The sequence below is a fragment of the Panthera uncia genome, chromosome E1, assembly GCF_023721935.1.
Source record: "Panthera uncia isolate 11264 chromosome E1, Puncia_PCG_1.0, whole genome shotgun sequence".
NCBI lineage: Eukaryota > Metazoa > Chordata > Mammalia > Carnivora > Felidae > Panthera > Panthera uncia.
This window is the reverse complement of record NC_064814.1, coordinates 54,301,243-54,314,576: the sequence shown is the minus strand read 5'-3', so window position 1 is coordinate 54,314,576 and position 13,334 is coordinate 54,301,243. Positions and strand designations below refer to the sequence as shown.

The 13,334-nt window shown below is 55.0% G+C and overlaps 1 protein-coding gene across 3 annotated transcripts in view; it reads right to left on the bottom strand.

Annotated features, from left to right (window-relative positions):
• GAS7 (growth arrest specific 7) overlaps window positions 1-12,211 on the bottom strand; it is a 218,107-nt gene extending 205,896 nt beyond the window's left edge. Inside the window, exon 1 of one of the 3 annotated variants that reach the window (XM_049638101.1) lies at window positions 11,559-12,211. In XM_049638101.1, coding sequence (XP_049494058.1) covers window positions 11,559-11,741 — 183 coding nt within the window. In that variant the 5' untranslated portion in view covers window positions 11,742-12,211. The remainder of the gene's footprint in view (window positions 1-11,558) is intronic. The other 2 variants (XM_049638103.1, XM_049638099.1) reach the window with 2 other exon arrangements.
• Between the last annotated feature and the right edge of the window lie 1,123 nt (window positions 12,212-13,334).

Genomic DNA, 13,334 nt, shown 5'->3' with positions numbered 1-13,334 from the left:
TCTGTCCCTCCCCCGCTCACACTCTGTCTCTCAAAACATGAATAAACATTAAAAAAAAATTTTAATAAACATTTAAATATTTAAATACATAAATAAAATAAAAATAAATAAATGACAATATTAGGCTTCAGTATCAGATTAGGAGAGTCTGTGCTGGGCATTTCCTTGGTTATCGAAAACTCAACCCAGTTTCATTTTTCATTCTGAACACAACAAAGGTTTGCAGGTATAGAAAGAAAAGAAAAGAAAAGAAAAGAAAAGAAAAGAAAAGAAAAGAAAAGAGAAAAGAAAAGAGAAAAGAAAGAAAAAGAAAGAAAATGGAAAGAAGGAAGGGAGGAAGGAAGAGAAAGGAAGGAAGGAAGAGGAAGGAAGGAAGGAAGGAAGGAAGGAAGAGAAAGGAAGGAAGGTAGGAAGGAAGAAGAAGGAAGGGAGAGAGGAAGGAAGGGAGGGAGGGGTAGGGAGGAAGGGAAGGAAGGAAGGAAGGAAGGAAGGAAGGAAGGAAGAGAAAGGAAGGAAGAAGGAACTCGTTAATGAGAACACTAGACTCAGATTTCCTATTTCTAAATTATACTAGGAATCAGAAACTAATGGCTCCGTGACATTCTTCCCCAAGCCACTGCTAAAGTAAAGATCCTCTGTCATGATGAAATTAGGACAAGGGCTCATTTCTGTAGAATTTTTAAAATACCACTTCTAAGGAGTTTTTACAATCTAATTAGTTTTTTTGTTATTGACTGATCCTGGAGTTCTCCGTACATCAGAGAAGCAAAGGAGACAGGAGGGATTAAGGCCCTGGAGACTAAAACGGCTTTCATTCCAAAGGAACAAGTGTGAAACTCAAGTCTCTTAGGTCACCTGCCAGAGTCACCCTGGAGGGGACGGCACATTCCTAAGGGCTCCCCGAAGAACAGCCACTAACCTCAGCTCCCTGTCTTGGCTGTAGCTCACTGAGCCTTGTGGAGAGATGGTACATAGTAGATGCTCAAATACAAATGCCTGCTTTTGGTTGAACTAGAAGTTGTGACAGATGTATTGACCACAAAGGGGAAAAAAAAAAAATCACAGAAAGTCTAGGGTCAGAAAACGATTACGTCTGTTCAAAACTTCTAGGTGAAGTATCTACTCCTGGGTCCGGGAGGGTGCTAGATGCCGGGACAGCTTGGGGATGGGGAGAGCGGCTTCCTGAGAACAGTAAGAGTTCACCCTGGCTCTCAGGAGCTAGGGGGACCCGCGGAGGTCTGCACTGTGGCTGAGGACTTAGCGTCAATGGGAGCTCGTCAGACACGCAGCACCTGGGGCCCCATCCCAGGTCTGCTGAGCCAGAATCTAACCAACAAGACCCAGGAAGTTCATTTTGAGAACCTTGTCTAGAAGCACTGAATTCAGGGGCACCTGGGTGGCTCAGTTGGTTGAGCATCCAACCTCATCTCAGGTTATGATCTCACAGTTCGTGGGTTCAAGCCTCGCATCAGGCTCTGTGCTGATGGCTCAGAGCCTGGAGCCTGCTTCCCATTCTGTTTCCTTCTCTCTCTCTGCTCCTCCTCCGCTCATTGTCTCTCTCTCTCTCTCTCTCTCTCAAAAATAAACAAACATAAAAAAATTCTTTAGAAGCACTGAATTCAGTTTAAGAAGCACGGCTGTAAGGATGACCATTCAACACTGAGCCTTAAAGAGCCCAGAACTGGGGCATCCCCCCGAGTGAACACACAGGTGGTGGTCAACAGAGCTGTCCACACATATTCAGCTCGCTCCTTTCCTCCTTCTGCGCACATGGCGGGACGGCTACCTAGCACGTTGGGTGTGCTTTGGTCAACGAAATAGGATCACAAGCAAGTATTATAAGTCGCTTCCGGGCAGAAGCTTTAGGGACCACTGACATGCCCACCAGCAGGATTCCAGTGGTTGCTGCTGCATCCTGGGTCCCAGAGGGTCTTACGGCCCAAACCAACTTGCGACGGACCTGCAGCCCGAGGAAGAGGCAAACCTAGGTTGTTTTACCCACTGAGATCTGGGGGCTGTTTGTTACGGCGGCATATCCTAACCCATCCTGACTGATACAGCACGTAGCTCACCGTGCCCAACCCTTCTGCTACTCCCTGCTGAGAACAGCTCCATCACATCATTACCTGCAGGAAAGGACTTCTTTTAACCCCTGAACAGCATCACTTAATCCAACTTCCCTCCCTGCTCTTCAGACTTCACTGTGCCTGTTACCTTCTTTTCTCCTTTCCAGATTTCCTTGCGCATTTACGCTTTTATGTTTTCGTGCCGTATGCTTTTTGGTAAGCTGCTTTAAGTCTTTTTTGCAACAAGGTGATAGACAGATAGTCACATGTACAGACACACCAGATGTGGCTCCAAGTGAATTTTGGCTGTTTCCAAAAAAAAACAAAAAAACAAAAAAAAAAAACCTCCCCTCCCCCAAAAGACAGAGATTTGCTGTTAACTAATGATGTTTAATAGAACTGGGTCCTGGCCACCAAGTATCCCTTCAACCTGTTCTCTCCACGAAAGGACACTTACAGAATGCATGCTACACACGGTCCCTGCTTTTAAAAAGCAATTCATTCCTGGACGTGCCAGCTCTTTGCCTCGTCATATGGTGAATCTAAACTACACTGACTCCATGAAATATTTAACATCACTGACCAAATCCCTTATTTTTTTTTTTTAAATTCAGCTTCAATATAGCTGTCGAGCCCCTTCTGCCCGTCTGACCTTGTGCTCAGCACAAGTGAGCCTTATCTTAGCCAGCTCCTCCTGGTGGACGGTGAGGCTGTGGCCAATTCACACTCCAGCATTAGACACAGTGCCACGGTGGGCTTCCTGATGCCCACGGCTTGCCGATCAGATGCTTCCGGGGTCCAAATTTCTAGAAATGGAACCGTTGGATCAGAGGACATGTACATTATGAAGGCCTTTAGAGTATATTGCCCAATTACCCTCCAGGAAGCACAGGACGATCTTCCCACACCCCTCCCAACGCTCATTATTTTTTAACATTGACAGTTTTCATTAAAGGAAGTGTGTTTTTTAAAACGTGCCATTCTTTGCTTACCAGTGAGACTGAATATGCTGATGACGACTTCGGACACCTTTTATCATCAAGCATCTACCCAAGCTCTCTGCCCATTCTTGTACGGATGCGCTCCTTTGTGTATGTTTCCATAATTTATAAAAAGCGCTTTCTGCATTCAAGACGTTAACTTCTTCCCAATTTTTATTTGCCTTCCCCTAGTGCTTTAAGGAAGGAGTCTCTGGTGGCAGAATGGACGGACGATTCACAGGAGGGGCACCTGGTGGCTCAGTCGGTTAAGCGTCCAACTCTTTTTTTTTTTTTTTTAATGTTTATTCATTTTTGAGAGACAGAGAGAGACAGAGCGTGAGCAGGGGAGGGGGAGAGAGAGAGGGAGACACAGAATCCGAAGCAGGCTCCAGGCTCTGAGCTGTCGGCACAGAGCCTGACGTGGGGCTCGAACTCATGGACTGGAGCCTGCTTAAGATTCTCTCTCTCTGCCCCTCTCTCCCACCCTCTATCTCTCTCTCTCTCTCTCAAAAAAAAAGGAGAATATAGTCAGGAAAGGGTTATCACAACTCACATGCAATATGCAAGAGGGGAGACGTGCACCCCCCCAGAGTCAATCCACCGACAAGTGTTTTCAGGCCACCTATAGAACACACCCCAGGTTCGCCCCCTTACCACGGCCACACGGCCACCACCGAGCCTCCCTTCCTACCCTCCTCACAGCCAGTCTGCACTCACTAGCCCAGATGAGCTCTCTAAAACACATCAGAGTGCACCCTCCCCTCTGATCCAACCACAGGCTTTCTGCGGCACTTAGAAAACCAGCCACCAACCACCGCCGGAAAGAAGGGACAATCACGTGACGGGTGGCAGCGTACCAGTACAATGAAACTACACCGTCTGCACACAACATATAAACGAATCAAATCAGCACGTCGTATGCCTTGACTGCACGCCACGTTCTGTGTCCAATATCGTCCGCTGCAATCAGCCACGGTGGCAGTTCGGATACCCCAGAAACTGGCAAACGCTTCCTCATCAGGACTTTGCACCTCCCCACCTGAGCTGGTCTTAAACGTTTACATCCGCACCAGCGGAGCGGGGAAGAAGCCTCCGAGTCCGAGAACGATACTGTCCTCCCAAAAACTGCTGAGAAGGAGAGAGCTTCAGGCGAGGGACCCGGCAGAGAGTTGCATTGTCTCTGGCAACTGCCTGGACAGACAGACGGCAAAGGCCCACATGGGGAGGGCAGCCCAGGAGATGCCCGAATGACATCAAGAAGCAGCTGGACCCCTGGAATGGAGCTGTCTTTAGTGAAGTGCCCCCCAGAACCGAAATGTAAATCTGGGGTAAGGGCAAGGAACCCCAAATTATTTCACAGCACGTTTCTTCTACTGTGCAGAATACGGACTTTTACGGAACAATCAAGTTGTGCGTATCTGAACTTCTAAACTACATTCAGCCTATAAACTAAGGATGGCTTTTATTTTTTTTTTTTTATCATTTGAGAGACAGTGCAAGTGGGGGAGGGGCAGAGAGCAGGGGGACAGAAGGTCTGAAGCGGGCTCTACACAGACAGCCTCATAGCAGAGAGCCGATGTGGGGCTGGAGCTCGCGAACCACACCATCGCGACCTGAGCTGAAGTCAACGTTCAACCGGCTGAGCCCCCCGGTGCCCCATGAAATGGCTGAAAATTTACAAACGGCCCATGAAAAATGTAACAAAGTCAAACCTCAGTGTCTGTAAATAAAGTTTTATTGGCACTCAACCACACCCATCGGTTTTCGGATCATCTATATCAGCTTCACAGTCTACCGGCACAGCTGAGTAGCTGGGACAGAGACCATATGGGGCACGCTCGTGGCTCACCACCTCTGGCGCTCACAAATCCCGGTGACGCAGCCCCTTGGCCACAAAACGTAAAATGCTTCCTAGCCCTATACAGAAAAAGTGTGCCGACACCAGGGAAGAAGGAGAAGTCTTTGAGCAATGTTTCTAACGGAGAGCAGACTGGGCTTGCTAACATAATGAACAGGAATAGAGAAGGTAAGGGGGGGGGGGGGCAAAAAAGGGGGGGGGGGGGGAGACAGTGCCAGGCGAGGCGGAGGAGAGATAGATGGTAGGGACATTCACCGTGGTTTGGTGGGTAGGGGACAGAAGGCAGTGAGGAGGACTGACAGATGACGAGTCGACCCTGGACGTAGGAAATTGAGTACCTGGGGGTCGAGTCTAAATCCCAGCTCAACAAGTGAGATAAATACGGTCTACCAAGATTAACCTAATAAAGCACATCTTTTTTTTTTTTCTTTTAAATGTTTATTTATTTTTGAAACAGACAGGAAGTAAGCGGGGGAGGGGCAGAGAGAGAGGGAGACACAGAATCCGAAGCAGGCTCCAGGCTCCGAGCTGTCAGCACAGAGCCCAACGCGGGGCTCGAACCCACAAACCGCGAGATCATGACCTGAGCCGAAGTCGGACGCTTAACAAACTGAGCCACCCGGGCGCCCCAAATAATAGAGCACGTCTTTATCAGACAGCAGACTGAGGAGATACTAACCGTGCAGGGAGGAGGCAGGGGAGTCCTCATGAATCCACGAAAACTTCTCACAAATTCATACACCTGTTGGATCCGATGAACCAAAGGGCAAAGCGGGACCACCTGCCGGTCGCCATTGCTACTTCTCTCCATAGGTGGAAACGCCACCCCAGGAGCCTCGCCGGGGCAGGGAGAGAGGAATCTACTAATTTTGCAAGGCAGCTCCGTGCTGGCATTCTGTGAGAAAATGTGCTCCCGTGACGCTGTGAGTAATAAGGGAGCAAAACCCAACAGACCGACGTCCCCTGGAGCGGCCTCACAAAAATCCCCACGCCTGACATGTACCGAACATTCCCTCTCCCCAGCAAAGTGCCGCCCGGCATCCACGCTCATAGAGGAGGTCACTCAGACGGCCAGATAAAACACGGGTTTGTTTCTAGGCTGGAAGAGTCCAGGAAGGTCAGTATCTCATTCACGTTTCTAGGTGGTCACGGGCAGCAGGGATCCACGTGATGGTGAACAGATGTCAGGGATTCCTGCCGACGTGTTGCTAAGGGAACTTTTGTAGAGATGCCCTGAATCCCTGGCACCCGTAAGCCCTGCCCACTGCTTTGAAGTCCTGGGGCGGGGGGGGCACTTGACCAGCCCCGTGCGCAGCGGGGACGAGGGGGTAGGTTCCCGAACAGAGGCGGACAGAGGGATGAGCTCAAGGTAGATTTTTCAAACAGCGGGAGCTACAACCGTGGACCGTGAGCCCCCAAATCAAAGGGCAGAATGACTCCGCGACGACCGCACAAAGCACGCTGGTCTTTTTTGGTCACCGTGCCATACTCTGCGAGCCACCAGCCCTAATTACAGCTTTGGGAACAGACCGGATAATGAACTGCCTTAAGAAAAAAAGTAAAAGAAAAGGAAAAAAAAAATTGACAAGGTCACACCCACTTTAGGTAACGCTCCCGTTAGAGAAAAAAAGGCCGTGTATTGAAATCAATTTGTGTAGGGGCGCCCTGGGTGGCTCAGTCGGTTGGGCGTGTCTGACTCTTGGTTTCGGCTCAGGTCATGATCTCACGGTTCGTGAGTTCGAGCCCGCATCGGGCTTCGTGCTGGCAGCACGGAGCCTGGTTGGGATTCTCTCTCTCTCCCTCTCTCTCTCCGCCCTCCCCCACTCACTCTCTGTCTCTCTCAAAAGAAATAAACTTAAAATTTTTTAAAAAATAAACAACATAAAATCAATTTGTGTAACAAAGCAAGCATCCACTAGATACTGGGCAGCTAGGATACACAGTGTCTATTAATAACCAGCACAAAGCCGACCCAACCCAAGAAGGCTGGAAGGCCAATGCCCCAGTGGACAGACTCAGGCTTTAGGGACAGGAAAATCTGGTTCCAAATTCAGCTGCAACATTTATCAGGTGGCCTAGAAATCCCTGGCACCTTAAAAAAATTTTTTTTATTTTTTTTTTATTTTTTTTTTTTAACGTTTTATTTATTTTTGAGACAGAGAGAGACAGAACATGAACACGGGAGGGGCAGAGAGAGAGGGAGACACAGAATCGGAAGCAGGCTCCAGGCTCTGAGCCATCAGCCCAGAGCCCGATGCAGGGCTCGAACTCACGGACAGCGAGATCATGACCTGAGCTGAAGTCGGACACTTAACCGACTGAGCCACCCAGGCGCCCCCAAATTTTTTTTTTTTTAAAGAAGAGAAAATCTCGTCTGAAGATGGCCGTGGAGAATTTTCTAGCAAGTCAGCTAAGACTCCTGCACCTTGCCTCGCTCTGGGGAGGCGCTCTCTCTCATCAGTTTAGGCTGGCACACTGCGCCAGACGTGTTCTCCCTCCCCTCCTGAGGTTGCCAGTGTGCAAAACGGCCTTCAATGAACCTGTGTCCATACCCGTACCCACACCCTCATGCACCTCCTTCCCACACGGGATCTCCTGCTCCTGTGACTCGGTTTCCCAATCGAATGTGCCAGAAGTGAGCTGCCAGTCCTGAGCCCAAGCCTTAGGAGGGCCGGGCAATTTGTGATGTGCGTTCTTGGAAGCCGGCCACCCTGGAAAGACTCCAGCTCCCTGCTAGAGGGAAAGGCCGTGCGGAAAGGCCCTGGAGGATGAGACACAAGCGGAGAGAAGAAAGTCACTTGCAAAAACAGCAACACGCCAAGCGAGAGAATGAAGATGCCACTTTGGAGTCCCTGCCCAGCTCTGCCTGCCCCGGGACCCCAGCCCTGGCCACCGTGAGGCGTGACAGATGCCAAGAGAGACCAGCAGAAGAACCACCCGGCGGAGCCCGGTCGGTCCCCAGCAGTATCCGACGTGATGGTAAATGCTTGTGTCGCGGTACTGAGTTCCGGGGTGGCCTGTTACACGGCCATCGATTACCCCCCTCCCCAGCTCCACGTCTCACATCCACACCTTGGAAGCTCCGGCAGGAACACGTGAACCCAAAGCGAGAGAACAGAAGGCGGAGAGGTGACCGGGTTCAAGGAGGGGACGTCACGTCGCCCTGGCCCCCGAGGCCCGCACCTCGCGGCCAGACAGCAGATTCTCAGAACAGCACTTCAGTCACGGAAAACTCTGGGGTGTTTGTGTTCCAGTCTTATTCCCCCCTCCAGAATTATTTCCCAAAAGCTCTGGGGGTTTCCACAGATGCCTTACAGCATCTTCCGGGTCCCCAATTTGTTCTCTCCATTCAAGGTTAAGAGCAGACGGCGGGGAATTCCTGGCCCTCCAGCCACCGGACCTGCCCACGTCCAACTCTCGGGCGCTTCCCCAGGGACCGGGATCTGGGCTCTGCCTGCCTCCCCCAGGAGCTGTTTGTCAGGCACCAGGCACCCCACAAGTCTGGCAGAAACCTCTGCCCCCACAGGGCCTCCAGTCTATGCAGGGGATCCTGGCCTGGCTTGGAGCGGACAGAACATTCCCCTGAAGTCTCCAGCCCGTCTCAGCTCCTCGACCACATCGCCCACATATCAGGAAACTTCTCAGCTCCTCCCCTTCTTCATGCAAGGCTGAAGAGACCCTCAAGAAAGATTATTCTGGCAGCTTTTATCTCAGGGCCTTTACATCTCACCTTACATCTTTCTTGGGAAAGACGGGTTCCCTCTTCCAGTGCTCTCCTCCTCTGGAAGGCTCCACCATCCCCTTGTGCCCAGCCCTTGGCCCCCCACACTTCTCCACTTGGGGCTGACACCTTCCTGGGGGCCGCTTTCTGGAAACCAAGGATGTGCTGTACCCTTCTCCCATTTCCTTGATGGCCTGACCAAAGAGATTCTCCCCCCAGGAACCAGGACAAGAATCTCCCCAAGCTGGCCTCTCCCCCGGGGCTGGCCGGCCTCCAGGACAGATCTTTCAGCTGTGTCACAGCTAGCTCCCAGCTCCCCTCCGTGGGGTGTGCTGCTTGCAAAGCCAAGGGCCTCTCAGTCCCACTTTCTTTATCTGAGCGAGCAAGGAATCCTTGAGGAGCGTCCATCTTGCATATGCTGTTCTCAACCTGCTGCACCCTTCTGCCAAGACGGGGCTTCTTGGTATCACTCTGTCCACCACTCCCGGTGGTGCCCCCGCCTCCCCACTCCTCCGCCAGGAGGCTGGTGCCGTCCGTCTGTTCTGTCTGTACCTGTCTCCCCAGCGGCTCCCCTGGCCTCCTGATCTCCATGCCTCCAGCAGGCACACGTCCCATGAGGATTCCCACCTCCAGGCCCCGTCTCCAGCCTCCTGGCTCCTGCACTAACGTCCAGGCTTGACAAACCCGCTGCTTCCCCAGACGTGTGGTTTCGTGTACCGGCCAGTCCCCTGGGAGCTGTGCTTTCTCCGCGAACTGGGTCTGCCTTTGAGGGCTCACCCCAGCCCCAACGGACTCTCCCCACATATCCTGCAGCCCGACCCAGCCCTCCACCCTGAGGTCCAGCCTGCGACGAGGTGCCCAGACACAAAGGGCCCGATCTCTGATCCTTCCTACAGGACTGCTCTTGTACTTTCCCGCAGCATCCAGACCATTCCCTCCCTCGCCTGTTAGCAGTTGAGCCCACACTGTCACGTTGAAAACCGGCACAGAGGTAATATTCAGCTCTCTGAGCCACTAAGCAAATACACAAGCATTACTCCCTGGGGCAATTGCTTTCACTTCTGCTCACCTGGGATGTGGGGAGAGAGCCTCCCCCTTCACAGAGCGGTCAGGGGAGCGGGCGCCTAGTGGGTGCTCCACAAACGGGCCCCCCTCTCGGCGGTACTGCTCCCACACATGGGCACCCCCCCGGCGCGTCACCAGTTGGCAGCTGTCCAAAAGCCCCTCACTGACCCGCCAGAGATTTGCTCAGCACGTCTACCCGCAGGACGTGCCCGACCCAGCTGATCGTTCTGTTTGCCCCCTGGGTCTGGCTCAAGCCTCCCTTTCGCCAGAGGGAAACGCAGAGCCCCCACTCTTGCTAACAGCAGCCTAAGACCCCACCAGCCTCACCCGTACCCCAAAACACTCCTTTTGGGCACCCAGCCAGGGACGCTCCTGACCGGACAGACCCACAACTGCCAAATTTCCACATTAGTGCTTCCTGGAGAAGTGTGGTCACCAGGGGAACTCGAAAAGAGGAGGCTCTCCCAGGGCTGCTTTTGAGCCACTGACAGGGAGGCCGCGACACCTGCTTTCTTTTACTTCTGAACCTCGGCACAGATCTGAGGAACACACCTGAGCCTTCCCTGCGTACACAGGTGTCTCAAAATACAGAACCAAAAGCGTCCTGGAACGTCCTCTTCTGCTCAGACCCTGAAATCTCTTCCAGCCTAAATTTTGCTCAAATGCTCCTCATCCATCGGGAGGAGGGGGGATTTTTGCATTGCCCTCTGGACCCTGGAAGAAGACTCTGTGAATCCAGCGGGGGTTCTGATCATATTTCCACAGGTTATTTTTCAGTAAACTCACCCATAACCATTTCACCACATCCATCCATTCATCCATCCATCATCCATCCATCTTTCCTTCTCTTTCTTTTTCTTTCTCTTTCTTTCTTTGGGTCCCACGGACCAATTTCTCTCAAAACTTCCTACTCTGTTCTTTGCAGAGTAGGTCAGGGGTCAAATTATAAATAAATGCAGTCTCCAGTGATTTGGGGAGGTGTTTCAGCAAAACGTTTATACTATCTACTTACACGGTTGTGGGTAACCGCCTGTTTAAGGCCAGGCAACAATCTGGCAGCCCTTTGGGAAAGGGGATAGCCTATGAAGTCACTCCTCCCCCCCCCCCCCCCCCCCCCGCCCCCACCAAAGGACTTCAGAAACTTCGGAGGCCACTCTGGCTGTGACCGAGAGCTCAGCGATTAGAGGACAAGGAGACCTCCCAACTGTCACCCAGACAATAAACAGCCAGCCGACTTGGCTCAGCAGGTCCTCTGCAGCCCTGGGGTCAGGCCAGAACCCCCGGAACAGACCACTTGTAGGTTCTGGACCTTAGCCTGGGGGCGCTGGACCAGGGGAGGAACCGCAGGACCGGGCGGGCGGCTCAGCTGACCGGCAAGTGGGCGGCCCCCAGGCGGCCTGACCCGGGGCAGCACGACCGTCCTCGGGTCGGCGGGCTCCGGGCTCCGGGGCCCAACCGATGACGCCGCTGTTCCGGATCCTCAACCTCCAAGCCTCTATGCCTAGACCTCCGGACTCCGCAGCCCTCGGCCGGCCCCCTGCCACCGCCGGGAGCGCGCCCGCCCGCCCGCTCCAGAACTCACACAGGCAACAAGTTCTCCTTCCTCAGGGCGGCCACGATGTGCTCGGGAGGCCCGGCACGGGGGGCGCTCCGAGGGCGATCCCCGCGCCGCCCGGCCCGGAGGGGCGCCCCGCTGGCTCCGCCGCCCCCAGAGTCGGGGCGCGCGGCGGCTGCACCCCCAGCCCGCCCCGCGGCGCCCCCTCGGACGGGGAGCGGCTGGGGCGTCCCCGGTGCGGGCAACAGGTACGCGAGCGCGCCGAGCCCCGCAGCCCCGGGTCTCCCGGCCCCCCGGCCCTCGCCCCTTTTACCTCCAGCAACTGCACGTAGCTCGCGGGGAACCAGCCGCGGAGCCCGTCCTCCTTCTCGCCTTCCCACCAGCCGCCGTCCGGAACCTGCAGCAGCCTGATGAGCTCGCCCGCGGCGAAGCGCAGCCCCTGGCCGTGCCGCTCCCCGGAGAAGGGGTACAGGGTCCGGCAGCGGGCGCCGGACATGGCCTTGGCGCCGGGGTTCACAGCGCAGCCTGCATCCCGGCCGAGCCCCGCGGGCTGGGCAGCGGCTCCGCGGGGTCCCAGGCGCCCGGCGCTCCGGGCTCCCGCGCTCTGGGCGCGCGCCGTCTCGGGGGGTGCGCGGGGGGTCCCCGGGCAGGCGAGGGACGCGCGCGCGGCGCAGGGCAGCGGAGACTCGCTGGCTTCGCGGAGCAAAAGCGGCGACGCCCCCGGGCCGGGCGGCTCGCAGCTCGGGCGCGGGGCGGGGGGGGCGGGGCTCAGGGGGAGGAGACCCAGGCGCCGCGGGCTCCGGAGACAACTTCCCGGGGACGCGGGGCGCGGGCTGCGGCCGCCGGGGCCGGCCGGAGAGGGGGCCGCCCGGGCGCGCGGAAATGCGCAGCTCCCGGGGGAGGTGGTGGGCTCCGGGGCATCGCCGAGGGCCCGGCTCCGCGGCGAGGGGGCGGCCGGGCGGGCCGCGGAGAGGGGCTGGCGGCCGGGGTGGCCGAGCTGGGGCTCGCGCGGAGGCGAGGGGGCGGGGCCAGGGCGGCCACGCCCGCCGAGGGGGCAGGTCGCTGGGGAGGGGTCTCCCCGCGCGCGCCCCCGCCGCCCCGAGCCGCGGCGCTAGCAACGCCCTTCGGTGCGGGCTTTGTAGGTCTGGTGGCCGCCGCCGGCGGGCTCCGCGGTCGCTGGGAGGGACTGTGACTGTGGCCGCCGCTGTCGGGGTTGAACCTCGGGCCGAACTTGACTCACCAAGACAGGTTTGCAGCCTGGCGCCCGAGCCGGGAGGCCATGTGTTCACACTGGACGGACTGGGGTTAGGAGTTGGTCGAATGGGAGGCAGGCCAATGAGGATACGTGGGGGAAGCGGGGAAGGTGAGAGGGGCTGCCTGCCCCGCCCCCCCACCCAGGGTACCAGTGTTCCTGAAATCCACGTGGGCCAGGAGGAGAGGTCTACACTCACATACTCAATCAACAAACAGCAGGAGGCCGCCACGTTCCATGCAATGAGCCGGGTACCTGCAAAGATCATCTGGACTCCAGCCTGCTCTCCAGGCAAGCAGGCTCCTCCATCCAAGCTGTCGGCGCGGAGCCTGACGCAGGGCTCGATCCCACGAACCGTTGTCAGACGCTTAAGCAACTGAGCCACCCAGGTGCCCCTGAGTAATTTTTTTAAATGCTTGGGCCCAGGCCACCCTAGCTTTGGAAAATCACTGTTGAGCCATAGTCTGCCTTTAAGCTATCTAACCTTGAAACCCCTCAGTCTGGCCTCTGGCCACGGGCAAGCTGACAAATCCAGATTGCTTATAATGCTCCATCGATTGCAAATTCACAAACCCTTGCTTGGCTAAAAACATGAGGGGAAAAAAAAAAAAAAGAAAGAAAAACAGCTCTTGACCACAGTCCCCACTAAGAGTCCCTTAAAGCAGAACTACCAAATTTGATGTGGGCAACAGTCACTAAAAGTAACTGACCGAATCAGCTAAAAGGGCCTCACATTCCTTGTATGGGGGAACGTGTGACTATTTGCAGACTGACCTCGAGTTTCACATCTGATGATAAGGCCCAGCTCAAGTGAGGACAACAGGTCCGGAGCCTTCT